The 19,241-nt window shown below is 47.4% G+C and overlaps 1 protein-coding gene across 5 annotated transcripts in view; it reads left to right on the top strand.

Moving 5' to 3' along the window:
- Tango2 (transport and golgi organization 2 homolog) overlaps positions 1 to 18,308 on the top strand; it is a 44,082-nt gene extending 25,774 nt beyond the window's left edge. For 4 of the 5 annotated variants that reach the window (XM_021184738.3, XM_021184736.3, XM_021184735.3 and 1 more), the window contains exons 3-9: positions 4,704 to 4,792; positions 8,492 to 8,611; positions 10,455 to 10,569; positions 11,281 to 11,351; positions 15,313 to 15,466; positions 16,361 to 16,465; positions 17,574 to 18,308. In XM_021184738.3, the coding sequence (XP_021040397.1) occupies positions 4,704 to 4,792; positions 8,492 to 8,611; positions 10,455 to 10,569; positions 11,281 to 11,351; positions 15,313 to 15,466; positions 16,361 to 16,465; positions 17,574 to 17,694 (775 nt within the window). In that variant the 3' untranslated portion in view covers positions 17,695 to 18,308. Of the gene's footprint in view, positions 1 to 1,509; positions 1,550 to 4,703; positions 4,793 to 8,491; positions 8,612 to 10,454; positions 10,570 to 11,280; positions 11,352 to 15,312; positions 15,467 to 16,360; positions 16,466 to 17,573 lie in introns of all 5 variants that reach the window. The other variant, XM_029470511.2, reaches the window with a different exon arrangement.
- Positions 18,309 to 19,241: the final 933 nt, after the last annotated feature.

Here is a 19,241-nt window from a genome sequence, read left to right as displayed (position 1 = left end):
AGGAGAAAAGTCTCCTTAGGTTTGTTCCGTTAGAAGAGGTGTGTCCCAGGGGATGAGATTTGAGGTTTCAAAAGACTTGAGCCACTCCCAGTAACTCATTCCTGCCTCTGATTTGTGGATTAAGCTGTGAGGTCTCAATGTTCCTGCCAGCACACCTTGGCTTGGCCATCATGGATTCTCGCCCTCTGAAGCTGTGAGCCCCGAACACTTTCTTTTAAAAGTTGCTCTGGTGGTGATGTTTTATCACAGCAATAAAGAAGTAACTAGACAGCTACATACAACCACAGGATGTTATGGGTAGAATATGTCCAGGTTCCTACCTTTAAATTCTAACTGCAGGAGCTGGAGAGATGGCTCATCAGTTAAGAGACTGACTGCTCTTCCAGAGATCCTGAGTTCACTTCCCAACAAGCACATGGTGGCTCACAGTCATCTGTAATGGGATCCAGTGCCTTCTTCTGGAGTGTCTGAAGATAGCTACAGTGTACTCACATATAAAATGAAGAAAATCTTTTTTAAAAAAAATCAGGAAAAAAAAATCTAACTACAGATGGGTGTAGTGCAGACCTTTAATCCCAGCATGCCAGAACTAGAGCCAGGTGGCTCTTTACGAGTTCTAGGACAGCAAGAGGTACAGACTGACCCTATATCAAAAACCAAAAGAATAAAAATTCTGACTGCCAGTATATCAGAATACAACTCTCTTTGGAGACAGAACTTCAAAGACGTGATTAAGGTAAAATGAAGCTGCATGGATGGGCCTTGATTCCATGTGCTGAGTGTCCCGAGAAGAGATGAGAATATAGAAGATGGATGCTGTGAACAGAGATAGACGTCAGGGACCTTGGCAGAAACTCCCTGCCGGAGCCTCCATCTTGGACTTCCAGCCTCCAGAGCTACGAGACAATGAACTGCTAATGTTGAAGCCACCAGCCTATGGTGATCTGTCAACATACAAGTCACTGGTCTGTGCTTCTGATGGAGATGAAGAGACCTAACGGATCTCACTAAATTAGCCCTGGGCAACTGAACAAAAACAAGTCATATTTTCCCAAGTTCACTTTGGTAGCTACTTCTATCCCAGCCCCAGGGATGTCCGGTCATGGTGGCAGCCTGCAACCCCCAGCTGTCACCTTGGGTGTGGCCAAGTAGCCTTCTGAGTGGTTCACTAAGAAGACAAGTGGTCAAGTGGGCAGTGCTGGAGACCCTGGCCAAGATCCCTACAGATCAGTACAAACACCCCAAAGGTCTAAAGACCCCCAGATCAGAACCACAAAATGCAAAACGGAAAAAGATGGTGCTTACGGTATCTATACAGCTCAGTAGTGGAGGGTTGGCTCCAATCCTCAGCACTGCAAAAATAAAACCATAAAGCAATTATTGAACTCAGGGCCTTAGTTCAACCTAGCATAATGCCTTCTAAAGGAATAGGTCAAAAGTCAAGCACAGGAATGCTTATCACTGTGGTACGTCAAAATCGATAACTGATTACATGAAATACTCTTACAGCCAACCTAAACAGCTTTAACAAGATTGATCAGTAACCACAGTAAGTCAGTGTATTCTGTCCAGTCACCCAAAGAGCCATGTTCTGGTGAAACTTGCATTCTTCATAAATGCAAACGCAAGCATGCCTCTTCATTTCCTGGGAGAAGTGTTAGTGTTTCATCCCCTTCCATGCACAAAACTGAAAATGATGCATTCAATTAAAAATGTTTTTCATGAGCATGTGGTGTGTATGCATGTCTGTAGGCACACTTGTTTATATATGCACGTGCACATGTGTGCATGCGTTTGTGCACATGCATGTGGAGGCCTGAGGCTCATGTTGCAAGCCTCCTTCAATCGCTCTCTGCTTTATTCATTAGGACAGGGTCTCTCAATTGAATCTGCAGCTTGCCTTATGCCTAGTTAGTCAGCTTGCTCCAAGGACTGGAATTACAGACAGGCCACCATGTATCAATTACATGGGTGCTAGGAACTGGAACTCAGAGCACAAATGAACCTTCATGGGCACCACAGTCCATCCATGTGTTAGCTGGGGGAGTTGTTTCTGCCCTCATCTAGCACTTGATGTGGGTGCTTATCTCTTAGTACATCCCTAAATTACAGAATCTCTGCAAGCCATCAGCCCTTCAACCTGAGATAAAAATAACCCAGCAGTTAGTGTTCTTGAGTAATTAAGCAAACACATTTCTTGTTTATAAATATGTAGTTGAGTTACTGGAAAGATGGCTCTGCAGCTAAGAGCAGTGGCTGCTCTTCCAGAGCACTCAGGTTTGAGTCTTTGCACTCACATGGCGGTTTACAATCACCTGTAACTCCAGTTCTTGTCCTGGCCTCCATGGGCTGCATGCAGGTGATGCCTAGACATAACAACACTCATAGACAACGTTCAAAAATAAGAAGCTGAATGCCTAGAATAGGATTCTGCTTACACAGATTTTTTTCTTTCCCCCCTTTTTGATTTGTTTCGTGTTTCATTTACTAGAGTTATATCAGAATCGGCTCCTGGGGCCACAGAGCTTGTTGAGAGCACAGGCTACCAGCAGGGACTTCCTGGTTCCACTGTCCCCAACTCATTGTCAGGAGTTCAGGAAACAAGAATGGAGAGGAAAGAAGCTGACCCTACCCCTGGGAGAACTAGGTCTCCCAGCCCAGTCCATGCAGCCTTGGGGCTGTGGTTTCTTCCTCCTAGCCACTGCAGGCTGGGCTCGAGACTAGTGTCCTTGTGAATGCTGGCATTGTGACAACTCGGGGGACAACCCAAAAGGGACAGGACAGAACTTGGTTGCTGAAGGTGCAGAGAGTTGTTCTGAATGTCTGTGTCTTTATCAAGGAGAGCGATGACATCCCCTACCCTAGGTGACTCCTGGAAGTGAGAACTGGGACAAGGGGGTGGGGCACTCTTGGTGAGGCTTCTACAGGAGGCCCAGAAGGGCTGTTTCTATCCTTATTCTACAAACAAGATGGGGCAGTCTCCCAGAGGATCCCCGTGCCCCAGGTGCTGCTGATGTCCAGTGTGTCTGTCCTCAAGCTCCTTTTGATGGAAGTTCTAGGTGTGCTTGGGGGTTTGCCATGGACGGGCAAATAGGTGGAAGGAAGAAAGCACCCCACCCCAGCCTGGCCCCTGTGTCCTTGGAAATACCATGAAGAATCCTTACTGGGTTGGTACTTTTGGGGTATGACAAGGAATGAGGCTGTCCCACAAGATCTATTAGATCTGTCCCATCTAGTTGAGCCACAAAAACCTATCAGTGGCCATCAGAGATACACCTCCATGCTTCCACGCTGCCTCCCGTAGCGGCCTGAGAGAGATTCACTCAGGTAAGGCAGTAAAGTGTGAGAGTGTGCTCTTTTTAGATGGAGGTTTCATTGGGTAGCCTTGTCTGGCCTGGAACTCAAGAGATCTGCCTGCATCTGCCCCTCTGCCTCTGCCTCTCTAATGCTGGGACTAAAGACGTCTTGACTTTACCACCAGGAAAACAATTTCAGAGTGACTCAGTATGAAGCAAAGTTGAGGTTTATTGACAAGAGATTTTAACGTAGATTTTTGACACAGAGGATATCATCATAGAGACAGTCAGTTATGGGATAAGACGCACCCAGGGGCAAAGGCATGGGCTTTCCCAGAGAGCCACACTTCAGTGTCTTCTAAAGGTACATCTCAAAGGTGTAGGGTACCGTGCCTCGTGAAGGGACATCTCAGAGGTGCATGAAAATTCCATGCCTCCTGAAGGAGTGTCTCAGAGGGTTGAAGAGCTCATACAGTGGCTCCTTGGGGCACTGGGTTAGAATAGCTGATAAGGGTAACAGGGAGGGCAAGGGGTACTTTTACTGTAAACAGATTTCAATGTTTGTGAGATACTCAGCAAATGTCAGTAACATCTGGGTAAAGTACTAAGGCCATGCTCATGGGCGTAAACGCTCAGGCCTTAACAAAACATTGCTAATCTGACATTCTCGTTTGAAAAAGAAATCTAAGTAAAAAGAATATTGTCTTTAAGATTTATTTTTATGGGCTGGCGAGATGGCTCAGTGGTTAAGAGCGCCGACTGCTCTTCCGAAGTTCAAATTCCAGCAACCACATGGTGGCTCACAACCATCCGTAACGAGATCTGGCGCCCTCTTCTGGAGTGTCTGAAGACAGCTACAGTGTACTTACATATAATAAGTAAATAAATCTTTTAAAAAAAAGATTTATTTTTATTATAAATTATATTTTTATGGATATGTGCACAGAAGTACAGGTGCCCACAGATACCAGGTGTGTGGAATTTCCTAGAGCTGGGGTTCCAGGTAATTGTGAGCTTCCTGATGTGTATTCTGCGAGTTGAACTCCAGGCCTCTGGAAGAGCAGTTTATGCTCATTAACTGCGGCAGCATCTCATGTACCTGCCCAATGTAATCAGTCTTAACAGTCAATATTCATTTTACTAGAATTCTCAAGTCTGAGTTTGTGAGACAGTTCAACCCTTTCCCTTCCTCTGTCTCCCAAATTTTCTTTCTCTCTTCCCAGCACCTGCCTGTCTCCTGAGCAGGGGCCCTGTGGATGGCTAGCAAGGACTCGGGTGGGGCCGAGGGTGGGGTCCTTACTCATGTTGCTGCTGCTGTAGATTTAACAAGAGAGGCTGCAGCTCCGAGGTGGAGCACATGCGGGTCAGCCCCTAGCACATGGCTTCCCTTGAACTTTCTTTTCCCAGGCTCATCTTGGCAGCCAACAGAGATGAATTCTATAACAGGCCGTCCAAGTTGGCAGACTTCTGGGGGAACAACAGTGAGATTCTCAGTGGTAAGTGTGTCTCCGAACCTGGTGAGCAGCTGTTAACGTGATCCACTTGTCTTGTGAGGTGGCACCCACTAAATAGGGCTAGTAATGGCCATGCATCCACATGCAAATGCTGAATGTGTAAGTAGCCATGAAGAATGGCTTTGGGGGACTTGGCCAGCCCCAGAATCAAGTATCTCTCTTGCATTCTTTAACTTTTTTAGATGTGAGCCAATTGTTAAGAGACAGTTTGCTCTTTGCTTTAAGGCCTCTTAGGGAGGTGAGAAGCTAGCCCCACTAGAGCTAAGTGTTTTTGATTCTGTCACAGTCAGTGAATCTCCTGGAAGATCTGGCCTCTCTGCTCTACTGTTCCATGACCTCTGGTCACTTTAGTCTCCCTGGACCTCCAGAACTGTCCTCAGATCACAGAGACTGCTAAGTCCCGTGGGGTTCATGGGCTCATCTCATTTGTTTCTTGTCTTTCAGACCCTTTATCTTTTTTTTTTAAGATTTTTTTTAAATGTATATAAGTATACTGACGCTGTCTTCAGACACACCAGAAGAGGGCATCAGATCCCATTACAGATGGTTGTGAGCCACCATGTGGTTGCTGGGAATTGAACTCAGGACCTATGGGAGAGCAGTCAGTGCTCTTAACCTCTGAACCATCTCTCCATCCCCATCAGGATAACTTTATCTTACCAGTTCCCTTTGTGTTTTTTGCTGGTCCTTCTTACCTTTTTTTCCATCCATCCATCCATGAATGGAATGAGTTCTCTATGTAGCCCTGGCTGACCTCAAACTTAGAGATCCCCCTGCCTCTGCTTCCTGAGTAGCGGGAAGGCATGTGCCACCACATCCAGCTTCTTCCCTTTCACTTTATTTATTTAGTGAGTGAGTGTGTGTGTGTGCACTCTCACTTCTGCCATGGGGGTTAAACATCAGGCTTGGCAGCAAGTACCATTACCCCACTGATCCATCTTGCCAGGCCACCTCAGTCTCAATGTGTGTTTCTGGCTGGTCTGCAGCTTGCTGCCTCTGCCTTACGACTTCTGGGATTAGAGGGGTACACTATCATGTCTCACACCCTGGTCCACTCTTCCTCTGAATGTCCATGTTCTCATAAGATTTATTTTTGGTGGGTTTAGGTGGAAGAGGAAATCCTGACTCTGTTGCTTGGCCAGACAGTGAGAGCTAATTCATTTTTCAATTATTGATTTGTAGGGGGTTTTTTGTTCCTGTTTTGTTTTATGAATTCTGGATAAGAGTCTTTTGATGAATAAGTGAGCTGCCAACTAATTTCCTTAGTACTTTTTGTACTAAGCAGCAGAACATTATTTTTTATTTATTTATTTATTTTCTGTTTTTCGAGACAGGGTTTCTCTGTATAGCTGTCTCGGAACTCACTTTGTAGACCAGGCTGGCCTCGAACTCAGAAATCCACCTGCCTCTGCCTCCCAGGTGCTGGGATTAAAGGCGTGCGCCACCACGCCCGGCTTAAATTTTTATTTATTATGTATACAGTGTTCTGCTTATGGGTATGCCTGATCCCATTACAGATGGTTACAGGCACCATGTGGTTGCTGGGAATTGAACTCAGGACCTCTGGAAGAGCAGTCAGTGCTCTTAACCTCTGAGCCATCTCTCCGCCCACTGAACACTATTTTTAACAAATACATTTTTTTGGTTTGTTCTTCTTTGTCTTATTCAGTAACCCTGTTCCTCTCCCAGGCCATGACATTTTCGAGACAGGGTTTCTCTGTGTAGCCCTGGCTGTCCTGGCACTCACTTTGTAGACCAGGCTGGCCTCGAACTCAGAAATCCGCCTGCCTCTGCCTCCCAAGTGCTGGGATTAAAGGCGTGCGCCACCACGCCCGGCTCGGCCATGACATTTTAAGCTCTAAGTTGGCAGTCTGACTTTTGTCTCAAATTAATTTTTATTGTGTGTATGTTTGAGTTTGTGTATAAGTGTGTGCACATGTGTACATGGAGCCAAAGGACAACTTCAGGACAGAGTCTCATTGGCCTGAAGCTCACCCGTTTGTCTAGACTGTCCCATCACAGTCCCCCATGATCAGCCTTTCTCTGCCTGTACCACCTCATCCTGTATCTTAGATACAGATCCTCATCCTTGCCAGGCAAGCACATCACTAACTCTCGTCCTAGCTCTGCAATCAACTTGTGTGCCTGGGGTGAGTTAAAGGTTGAGATCTATCCCTCTGGTGACTGGTTACTGCAGACAGCTGAGCATACATGGGTGGGTTTGCTCAGGACTCATGTGTCACACTGAACTGTATGTGTGTGGGTGCTACAGTCTCTGTTACTGTCCTTGTGAGCTGAATACAGTGGCCGCACCTGATCTTTTGAGCATGAGAGTTCAAGGTTCTAAGTATTTTTTAATACTGTTTTAAATGGTACATTTAAATTTTCATTTTTTAAGCCAAGCATGGTGATATAACCCAGTAATTACAAAACTTTTGAGTCTGAGACAGGAATGTCACCATGAGGTCCAGGTCGAGGCCTTCCTCATGAGACCCCAACTTACAAAACCAAAACAAAATAGGGCTAGGGATGTAGCTCAATTGGTAGAGTGCTTGCCTAGCATGCATTGCATAAATCAGGCCTGGTGGTCTACACTGGTAATTTCATCACTTAGGTTAAGACAGAAGAATCAGGTGTTCAGGGTCAACCTCAACTAAGTAGCAAATTAAAGACCAACCTGAGCTACATTAGACCTTCACTCAAATACCAGTGAACAAGTGAACGAGTAAACATTGGTTCTCCAGCTCTTGAGCCCAACACCATGCTGGTGCTGGTGGATTGTCGGGTCTGTTTGGCTTTCTAACCCACCCTACCGTAGAGCTTGGTTTTCCTTCCTGGGTTCACGTTGTATATTGCTTTCTCTGTTATAATTGATTTTGAAACATGACATTTTAGGGCTCGGAAGATGCTTCATTGGGTAAGAGAAGCATGAGGACCCGAGTTCAAGTTCTAGTATGGCCCAGCAGTGTAACCTTGTGTGCCTGTAACCCAGTGGGGGCAAACAGAGTCACTGAGGCTTGCTGGCCCCCAGCCTAGTTCCAAATTTAGTGAGAGACGTTGTTATAAAGGGTGAGGTGGAAAGCGACAAGATACCTGTTGTCTTCCTGAAGCTCCCACTCATGCATAGGTACTCGTGCAAACACATTCATATGACACATGCACACTCACGCAAGCAAATACTTCCTCACATGACATCTTAATGATGATTTTTACTCAGACTTGAGTCCAGTGGCCTAATGGTCTGGCTGGGACACCTCCTGTTTTCTTTGTTTGTTTTTTTTGTTTTTTGTTTTTTCGAGACAGGGTTTCTCTATATAGCCCTGGCTGTCCTGGAACTCACTTTGTAGACCAGGCTGACCTTGAACTCAGAAATTCATCTGCCTCTGCCTCCCAAGTGCTGGGCGTGTGCCACCACCACCTGGCTCTTTTTTTTTTTTTTCTCCTAGTTTTTCTAAGGTCTCTCTCATACATATACATCCCTAAGCCACACTTCTCAGCTCCTCTCCTAAGGCTCATTGAGCCTGGACAACCCAGTGTGGGGCTTAGTTGCAGCAGCATCTATCCTATGAAGATGTGTGTCCTGGCAGAGCTGTGGAACGTGCCTCTTGAGGACTGAGCAAGAGGGTACCAGCGGGGCCCATCACAGGAACTTGGCTGCTGTAATGTTGTCATCTGTTGTAGGGCTCGACATGGAGGAAGGCAAGGCAGGAGGAACATGGCTGGGCATCAGCACACGTGGGAAGCTGGGGGCGCTCACCAACTACCTACAGCCCCGGCAAGAGCCAGACGCCCGTGGTAGAGGTAAGGCATCTATGGGACCAAGTGGGACCTAGGTAGGACAAAGCCAAGACACACTGGGGAGGAGCTTAGGCAAGACTGGCAGAGTGATGGAAGTATACAGATCTTGGTACAATGAGGGAGGAAGAAAGGCACCCTGCCAGGGTTCTGCTGGTGCGCTCCACACCCTCCATGCCTCTCACAACCGTGACAGGAAGAAGAGATGGCCAGGTATTGCCAATGTGATTATACCAGGCATTGTCCTTCAGGCTTATGACTCCCTGACCACTGTATCGTCCCCTGCTTGTTGAGTTTCAGCTTTCTTTTTATTTCTAAAAGAGATTTGGCTGGGCAGTGGTGGTGTACGCCTTTAATCCCAGCATTTGGGAGGCATAGGCAGGTGGATTTCTGAGTTCGAGGCCAGCCTGATCTACAGAGTGAGTTTCAGCAGAGCTACACAAAGAAACCTTGTCTCGAAAAAAACGAGAGAGAGAGAGAGAGAGAGAGAGAGAGAGAGAGAGAGAGAGAGAGAGAGAGAGAGATTCGTTTAAAGACTGGAGAGATGGCTCTGCGATTAAGAGCACTGACTGCTCTTCCAGAGGTCCTGAGTTCAATTCCCAGCAACTGCATGGTGGTTCCACATGGTGGTTCACAACCATCTGTAATGGAATTCTATGCCCTCTTCTGCTGTGTCTGAAGATAGCAACAGTGTACTCAAATAAAACAAATTTTTTTTAAAAAAGAGATTTATTTATGTATGTAAGTACATATATGCCTGCATTTGAAGGCATTGGATCCCATTATAGCCCATTGTGAACCACCATGTGGGTGCTTAGAATTGAACTCAGGACCTCTGGAAGAGCAGCCAGCGCTCTTAACCACTGAGCCATCGCTCCTTCCCCGAGTTTCATCTTTCTTTCTTCTTCTTTTTTTTTTTTTTTGGTTTATTGAGACAGGGTTTCTCTGTATAGCCCTGGCTGTCCTGGAACTCACTTTGTAGACCAGGCTGGCCTCGAACTCAGAAATCTGCCTGCCTCTGCCTCTTGAGTGCTGGGATTAAAGGAGTGTGCCACCACACCCGGCAAGTTTCATCTTTCTTAATACTGTATTTCCACATATATCCAGAGTGGGCAAATGGTATTTTCTTAAATTTATCTGTTTATTCCACCATGTTGAGATTGAACCCAGGGCATCGAACAAGCTAGACAACGGTTTGGCTGTCCTGGGACTTCCTGTTTCTACCAGGCTGGCCTCAAACTCAGATCTACCTGCCTCTACCTCCCAAGTTGTGGGATCAAAGGCGTGCCCCAACCACCACCCAGGCCCCCAGGCCTAGAAAGTTTTGGTTTTTTTTTTAAAGATTTATTTATTATTATATCTAAGTACACTGTAGCTGTCTCCAGATGCACCAGAAGAGGGCGTCAGATCTCATTATGGATGGTTGTGAGCCACCATGTGGTTGCTGGGATTTGAACTCAGGGCCTTTGGAAGAGCAGTCGGTGCTCTTAACCACTGAGCCATCTCTCCAGCCCCGAAAGTATTTTTAAAAGTGTTCTCGCCGGGCGTGGTGGCGCACGCCTTTAATCCCAGCACTTGGGAGGCAGAGGCAGGCGGATTTCTGAGTTCAAGGCCAGCCTGGTCTACAAAGTGAGTTCCAGGACAGCCAGGACTATACAGAGAAACCCTGTCTCGAAAAAAACGAAAAAAACAAAAAACAACAAAAAAGTGTTCTCCATAATAATCCAGTTATCAAAGTATGGCTGACTCAAGATGTTGGATTCCCAGTGGAACCCCTCTTCCTATGTCCTCCTGGGGCAGGAATTTACATCTGCTGTCTTGGCCATTGATATGTGTGCCCTGCCTACAGGTGAACTTGTGTCTCACTTTCTGACCAGTGACATGGACAGCCTGTCCTACCTGAAGAAGGTCTCTACAGAGGGCCACCTGTACAATGGCTTTAACATCATAGCAGCTGACCTGAGGTGGGTTTGCTTTGGTAACTAGGTAGGCCTTGAACAGTTCTCTACAGGTCCCTGCCCCAGTCAGTTTAGTTTCCTTTCCCAGGAATTCAATTAAGGGGCATTTGGCAAGCATTTCAGGGCCTAAGCTGCCTCAGACCCGCTGACTGACCATAGGGATGTAGAGATCACTGGCTCCCTACATGAGAGAACTGCAGTGCAGAGCTGGCAGTGCTGAGCCTGAGGAGCCTCTTGCTTGGGGTGACTGCAGCTGGGCATCATCCCATCTTGTGGGATGCTTCATAACAGGCAGTCTGTCCTCACTAGGCCCATGAACTCCCGGGTGGTTCTCATATTGCTGATATGGCTGTAGGAACACACGTTTTATATGCTTAGCCTTTCAGGGGGGTAAATATCCTTATCTCCCTTTTACCCCTGATGTCAGTGAATGCTATGAGCTTCCTCCAGAGGGAGGCTGCTGTCTGTCTATATGCAGATGTCTGTCTTTCTCCTCCCTAGTTCCATAGTGAGCCAGAAGTATACCTGTAGGGCTGGACAGTGCCTGGTGTCTCTGGCCTAGCTTTCAGGCCCAGAGCTAAGCTGAAGTAGGCCATTGTTTGTGCTAATAACGAGCCCAGGCTAGAGGCAGGACCGTGAGATCACTGAGCAGTGCTGGGAACAGAGGTGCTTATGACTCCCATCTGACTTTCTCTGGCTTTTGGCTTCTATTCACAGCACAGCAAAAGGAGATGTTGTTTGCTACTATGGAAACCGGGGGGAGCCTGAGCCTATTGTCTTGACACCAGGTGAGCCTGCTTTGGTGTCTAGACAGGGTGGGAACTGCTCCTATACTGGGAATACTCTGTGGTAAGACTAAGCAAGACCCCTGGGAAACAGCATTATTGGGGTCCAGCAGCACAGCACTGGGTGAACTATCCTGGGGCCAGTTGCTTTCTCTAGTCACAGCCTGTGGACAGTCCTTGCTGGTAACATCTTGGGTCTGTGGGCCTTGTACACTAACTTGGGTACCTACAACTGAGCCATTGGCTCATATCAAGTATCCCTACCCCTAGGGAAAGAGTCAGTGTCCTCAACAACATCCATATCCCACCTCTTGTGACAGATTTCATTTGTAATAGTTTCCTCATCTCAAAGTCATGAAGCCTTTCTTAGGCAGGTGGCACAGGTTACTAAGGTTGCAGGACACATGTCACTCCTGCCCAGTGAGGAGCAATGGGAGGCCCAAAAGGTTGTGTTCCAGGTGGAACTTAAGGGAGGTGGGTGGAGCCCCCAGGAAAGCTGGATAGTCCTATCCTGCCTGTGCTACTAGAACCAGGGATAATTGTAGAGCCTGTGGTCCTGGCTTGCTGCATACCAGAATTCATAACACAGGTTTATATCAATACTGAATTCCAGCTTTTCATGACCGTCTGGGGATGTTTGAGCTCCAGGTAGGCCAAGGGGCTCCAGAGCTTCCCCCAACTTGCTGGGTTATATCCAGGACAGGATGTCATGTGCTGGTAAGATCCTAGAACAGGCAGCCCACACCAAAGCATAGGTTCTAGTCCATCCCACTAGCTCTCCCACACAGCTCACAAGGGACTCTCTGCCAGCTGTGGGCACTCTGGCTATGGTGCCCTCAGTGCCCTTGGTGCTGTTTGTGCTCCCCTTCTTGTGCAAACCCCAGAACAGGTCCAGTAGCACCCCGAGGACCAGCTGCTGTCTGACTTGATGTCCTGAGTGTAGGCAGTCATTTGGGTTCATCTTTAGCCAGATCTTGCCACTCTGCTGCAGAGCCCTTTTGTTTCAGCTCCTTGGGGTCTGCAGATCCATTGAAGGGGGTTTGTATCCTAGGAGTCCGTCTCCTACCAGCCCAATCTCAAGTGTCCCAGAAGCTTCTGGGAGAGCAGCTGGAAGCTGGGGCATGAGGCCTGCTGTTCTCAGAGTGGAAGACTCCCTGACGGGAGCTTATTTTCTAGTACAGTTTCTTCCCATCTACTCCATGATTTATTCCTGAACTTGCCTCTACTTGATCTTTATCCACTCTTTCCTAGTGTTGAGAATTGAACCTACAGTCTTACACCTACTAAACATACTCTTAGTAAACACTCAGACCTCTGCTTTTAAGCAGGCCACTTGCCCTGAATTCAAATTCAGCACTGACTACATAGTGAGTGCCAAGCCAGCCTGTGTTACAGAATGACACTCTCAAAAAACAAACCTTCATTGAAACGTGACTCTCATATGCTGTGCATGTAAAGTCTATCACACAGCCAGCTATGGTGACACAAGCCTATAAATCCCAGTACTAGGAAGGCAAAGGCAAAAAGACAGTCATAATTTTAAGGCCAGTTGATGTGCAGAGTAAGTTCAAAGCCAGCCAAGGCTCCATGACAAGCCTCTTTCTTAAGAAAGGAAGGAAGGGGGTGGGGCTGGAGAGATGGCTCAGTGGTTAAGAGCACTGGCTGCTCTTCCAGAGGTCCTGAGTTCAAATCCCAGCAACCACATGGTGGCTCACAACCGCCTGTAATGAGATCTGATGCCCTCTTCTGGTGCATCTGAAGTCAGCTACAGTGTACTTACATATAATAAGTAAATAAATAAATAAATTTAAAAAAAAAAAGGAAGGGAGGAAGGAAGGAAGGAAAGAAGGAAGGGTGTTTCTTATATGCTGGGAGTGGTGGTACTCGGGCGGCTGAGGCAGAAAGATCATAGTTTGAGGTCAGAATGGAGACCGTTAACAGTCAACAGACGCTGGGTGTGTTGGTGCACACCTTTAAATCTTAGCACTCAGGGAGGCAGAGGCAGGTGATTCTCTATGAATTCCAGGCCAACCTGGTTTATACATTGAGTTCCAGGCCAGCCAAGGCTACATACTGAGACTCTATCTTAATACACCAAATACATTTTTAAAATAAAGAACTGATGGTGACCTGGGCATAGTGTGCACATCTTTAATGCCAGCACTCAGGCAGAGGCAGGCCAATTTCAAATATCTATGAGTTAGAGGCCAGACTGGTTTACATGGGGAGCTCCAGTAATTCCAATTTTTTTTTCGTTATCCACCAAAAACCCCCAGATTTATGTGCACCTGCCCCCGCTCATCTCCTGTGTAGTGGGGTTTATGCATTCTGGACATTGTCATTTGGGTGGAAGCAGCCATGTGGGGGAAGCTGACCTCTAATTTGACTCACTTGCCTTGGTGTTTTCAAGTGCCTTTACCCCAGAGCCATGTCACTGGCCCATACATCTCACTCCATTCAAGCCTGGAACTTCCACGTGGTTTGCCAAAGCATCTATACCATTTTACACCTCTGCCAGCAGTTTGCAAAGGTTCCTGTTTCCCCAGCTCCCACCAAGACTTGCTGTTCTCTCTCTTTAGGGAGAGGGTTCTAGAGGTGAAACCCAGGCCTGTAAACATGCTGAGCACATACTGTGCCACTGAGCTACATCCTCAGGCCTTTGTTACCTACCTCCCCAACCCCACATCATTACCACTACCTCTCCCTTTTCAGAGAGGGATTAGGGGGTCATGTATCCCAGGCTAGCCAGACTCAAACTCAGTGTATCCAAGGATGGTGTTGAGCTTCTGACTCTCCTACTGCCTCCTTCTGAATGCTGGAATTACAGGTGTGATCTATCCATCTGAAAACTGTGTTCTCTTGTAGTCTTGTAAAAGTTCCTTCTATAATCTACAAATCTCATTGGATATCTAACTTGCAGAAATCCTTTCCCATTTTGTGTTTTACTTAACTTCTTTGGCACTTTTTTTTTTTTCTTGTTTTTTTTCGAGACAGGGTTTCTCTGTGTAGCCCTGGCTGTCCTGGAACTCACTCTGTAGACCAGGCTGGCCTCAAACTCAGAAATCAGCCTGCCTCTGCCTCCCAAGTACTGGGATTAAAGGCGTGTGCCACCACTGCCCGGCTCTTTGGCACATTTTTTAAATACATAACTTTAAATGTATATGAAGTCCCATTTATCTCGTTGATATGCTTGTGTTGTCTTACCTAATAAATCATTGCTCACTGGGTCATGAAGCTTTTTCTTTTTACAAAGGTGTTTACTGCCTGTGTGTATGTATGTGTGTGCGCTAGCAGATACACTCACATTGGGACACAGTCTCATTCAACCCAGGCTGACCTGAAGCTTGCTACGTAGGCTGACCTCAAACCTGCCAAATCTTGCCTCAGCCTCCTGAGTTCTGGGATTACAGATACATGCCACCATATTTGATCCTAAAGTGGTTTTTGGAGATAGGTTTCATGTAAACAAACTTGCCTCAAACCTTTCTCTCTGTTGTGCATGTGTGTGTGCTTGTACACGCCTGTGTGCCCACACCTCAGTTTGCATGTGGAGGTCAGAGAACAAACTTGCAGGAGGCAGTTCTCTCCCTCCACCAGGTAGGTCCCAGAGCTTGAACTCAGGTCATCAGGCTTGGTGGCACGGGCCTTTACCCACTGAGCCATCTTTCTGGCTTTGAGGTAATTTTTACATAGTGTGAGAGGTCAGGTCCAACTCCATTCTTTGAATCTCCCAGCTCCATTATGGAATGGTCTTCCAAACTAGTCCAGAAAGAAAAAGAAGTGCCATAGGACTGACAGCCTCGCCTTGGGGGCTGCAGCAGAACCAGAGTGATGGTCTAGGTTCCCAGCTGGACCTACATCGGAATTGGCTTCTACAGGTGCCTTGTTTGGGATGCTTGACTGTAAGCCATCTGCTCCAGCTACCTGTGGCCTCTGCATGGCCAGGCTGACCTTCTTCCTATAGGAACCTATGGGCTAAGCAATGCCCTGCTGGAGACGCCTTGGAAGAAGCTGTGCTTTGGCAAACAACTCTTCATGGAAGTAGTGGAAAAGAGCGAAGCACTCCCTAAGGACGTCCTTGTCACTCAGCTCCTAGATGTCCTCAACAATGAGGAGGCGTAAGTGAGCAAGACCCTCTGGGGCAGCCGCACTGGTCTAGAGCAGGGAAGAAGGCAGGCTCTGCTACCTTCAAGGTCTGGGACGATTGGCAAACAGATTGACTCATCAACTGTAGGAATGCCTTACCTGACATGTTCCTCTACGCACTTAAGACTCAATCCTATTCATCTTGGGGAAGCATACAGGATGTCCAGTGGGGCTCTGGATAATAAGAGATGGTGCAGCCAGGGGCCTGTGCTCAGCAAACCTTAGGGAGAAGAGCCAAAGAATCCAGAAGCCAGTCAGAACAGGGTTTGACATTGTTTGCTATGCCCTGTCTCCAGTGACCTTGAAGCTAGGCAGTAGGCAAAAGCACACCTGTCCCTGGAAGGAACAAACACCCCCCACACACACCCTCTTCCATGCCCATAGCCTTCTTCATGGGGCACCCTCAGACTCTGGGCCCTTGGGCCTTAGCCATCTAGGTCAGAATCCGGATGTCCACCATGCCACTTTGCTCAGCCATGTGCCCACATGGTCCTCAATCACTTGAGCAGGCCAATTATGGCTTTGGCTTTTCTTATTGATAACTATAGTCATGGTACAAGTTGTGCTGGTTGGTGAGTCTCAGGGTTTCAGTGGGTTCTTGTGTATCACCAAATGCCCACAGGGCACCACTAAGACACAATAGAGAGTGTATGTGCCATCTGGATGCCTAGGTTTAGTGTTGGAGTGGAAGGGTGGCCAAGTAGAAGAAGCCAAGTAGGAAAGTTATGAATAAGCCTAAGATTCCTCTCCCCACAGGGCTCCTCGCGAATCTCAGGCAGCTAGCATGGCATATAGGGGTCCCCATATACATAAGCTACAGACAGGCAGTAAGGACTAACAGCTTCTCTGGCCCTCTGTTCTTCTAGACAGCTGCCAGACCCAGCCATTGAGGACCAGGGACAGGAGTATGTACAGCCAATGCTGAACAAGTATGCAGCTGTGTGTGTCCGCTGTGCCACCTATGGCACCAGGTAATCAGGGTTGGGACTGCTGGGCACGTTCCCTTCCTGTTGGGTAGCCCCCACAATACAGCTGGCCATGGCTAGGCACCACCCCTGACTCAGTGCATTCCAGAGTGTCTCTTCAGACTTAACTGTAGGTTGATCAGATCCTTTAGGTAAGGTGCATAGGTCAGATGGGTCAGAGCTCTGGCCTCCTGAAGCTGCCATTGTATCCTAGGTGGGGCTTCTGGCTGCCTCACCTGTTCATAGAAGCCAGAGATGGCATTTGGGATGCTTCTGCTGGCAGATATTGGTTGGCAGATGCCCTGGCACTGATTTTCCAGAGCCTGTGATTTACATGCTGGATGGCAGCTATGAGCTGGTCTTTCTTTTGTGTGCCAGCTCTTTTGAAGGGCAGGAGCTCACGCATGAGAACCTACTCAGGATGGGCTAGAAGGAACAAGCAAGGGAGCCAGCTGACTTAGCCTGGGCCCGTGGAGGAAGAAGGAGATACAGGAGAATTCTAGGTGAACAGACCATGTACCTCAAGTAGTTGAGAGCTTAACTTCTTGTTCTTGAACATTCAAACATGACCAGATATCTGGGGGCCTGGTGTACTGCTGGTGGGGTCGGATCTGGGACCACCCTGTAAGGAATGTGGTAAATTGATATTTTTTTCCTTTTTTGTTGTTGTTTTGTTTTTGTTTTCCTTTTTGGTTTTTTGAGAGAGAGTTTCTGTATAGGCCTGACCATCCTGGAACTTGCTATGTAGACCTGGCTGGCCTCCAACTCAGAGATTCACCTGCCTCTGCTTCCTGAATGCTGGGATTAAAGGAGTGTGCTACTACCGCCCAACCTGTGAAATGGGTCTTGCTATAGAAAAAGGTCAGGCCAAGCTGAAGTGTTTTAGAGCAGCAGTAGTAGGACTCTCCCACTATGTGCTGGCCAAGGGCCCAGATGCCTCTGGTGAACCCCTCATGTCTTCAAACTTGAGGCTATTATTTAAATAGCCCACCTGATGCCAGAGCTGAGTAGCTAGCTCAGACCTTGGGTATGATGGGTACCCTTCCTACCTCAGGTCTGGTCCCAGCCATGATGCTAAAACGTGGGGCTGGGGCTAAAGGATGCTTTCTTTCAGAACCAACACCATCATCCTTGTGGATGCAAATGGCCACGTGACCTTCACTGAACGAAGCATGCTGGACAAAGACACCTCTCGCTGGGAGACCAACACCTATGAGTTCACACTACAGAGTTAGCCCCTGCCAGGTTCCTAGGATGCTGTCCTGAAGGGCCAGCGTGGACAGGAACCTTTCATGGCCACCCTGCATGTCTGGCTCAGCCAGCATCCCTAGGACCAGGTCATTCTGATCTGTGTCCTCATACTCAGCTCAGGGTTTCTCTTTGTACCAATGGAGAACGACAGAGTTAAATACTAGGTGTGATTCAGGCCTGGGTATGCCGTATGTGAACACACAGACCTGTTGCTCAACCCTACTTACTACCACTGTGTGCACCTGACTCATGAGTAGGATCATGCCTCTCACCTCACATGTTTGGGCAGTGGGTCTCATCCATGGACGGGTAACAAAAGCAGACTCTTTACAGAAACTGGAGATCCTGTATTTGTTTGTGTTCATGTGTGTTCAGTGGTTCTTCATATACAAGGACCCTGTGTGCATTTTCTCAGTCCTGTAGTGTGGACCCTGGGATCTCTTAGACCCCTGCTCGCCCAGGATTGTGGGTTCTGAGCAAGACCATCTCAACCAGTGGTTCAACCAGTCCCTTCCATCTCCCATTGCCCTTGTTATGGTATACACCATAGGAATGTGAACTTGAATGTGCAGTTGATAATAAATCTTTGAAGTTGTAATGAGTGTTGGCTTTTTTTTAAAAAAACTATTTTATTGGGTTCTTATATATCTTACTCCCTTCCATCCTTATTGTACCCTAATCCCTTTCAACCTCCCAACTTAGTAGATGAGAGAAAGATGGTTAGAGGGGAGAGAGGGTGGGCATGGACCTCTTTTGGCTACTTACTACTGATAGGGGCATTGAGTTCCTTGGGTCAGGTCCAATCTTCATTGTTAGGATATTTCCAACTTCTCATTAAACAGCAACATCAGCAACCAGGAGCAGCAGCCTCCTCAGGCCCTCTCTGGGGTCTCTTATTTGTACCCTCTCCAGAGTCCCCGGAGTTAAACTATCTGAAACTGGCAAAAATTACGCCCCTGCCAGTGCATGAGGCAAATCATAATCACCTGCTTCGAAACAACCTTTTATCCCACACCTGGGATTAAAACCAAAATATTCATATAACATAACTGAGTTTAAAACAACAACTCACTACAAGTTAACAACTCACTACAAGTTAACAACTCACTACAAGTTAACGGTGTTTCAGGGTTTTCTTCCTTTGTGTGGTGGCAACAGTCAGAACTGGAACTGTCATGGTGGGTCAGATGCCCACTTGAGAATCTTTATTTTTACATAAGCTCTGGAGCACTGATGGATGCCTGCAGGTCAAGCCATCCGTCTGCCTGTCTGTCCTGGGTGTGAGAGCACCTGTTTGTGACTACAGAGTGAGCTGCCACCACCGGGGAGTCATCAAAGTTCCTAGGATCCTTTGGTTCATAAGGAGGCCCTAGAAGAAGAGATAATGAGAGGATGGTAGGATTGGGGAGGTAGAGAGAGGTCAAGGGGGTGTCTTTTACCCTAGACCTAGGGAACCATGCTCCTCTGCCCTACCAGCTACAAGCCCATAGCTAAGGCTCCTTGTACCTCTTCAGCCACCTGTCTCAGTATT

Source organism: Mus caroli, unplaced genomic scaffold (assembly GCF_978045245.1).
Source record: "Mus caroli unplaced genomic scaffold, Mus_caroli_1 scaffold_17, whole genome shotgun sequence".
NCBI lineage: Eukaryota > Metazoa > Chordata > Mammalia > Rodentia > Muridae > Mus > Mus caroli.
The sequence above is the reverse complement of the archived record's forward strand: the minus strand, read 5'-3'. Positions and strand labels throughout refer to the sequence as shown.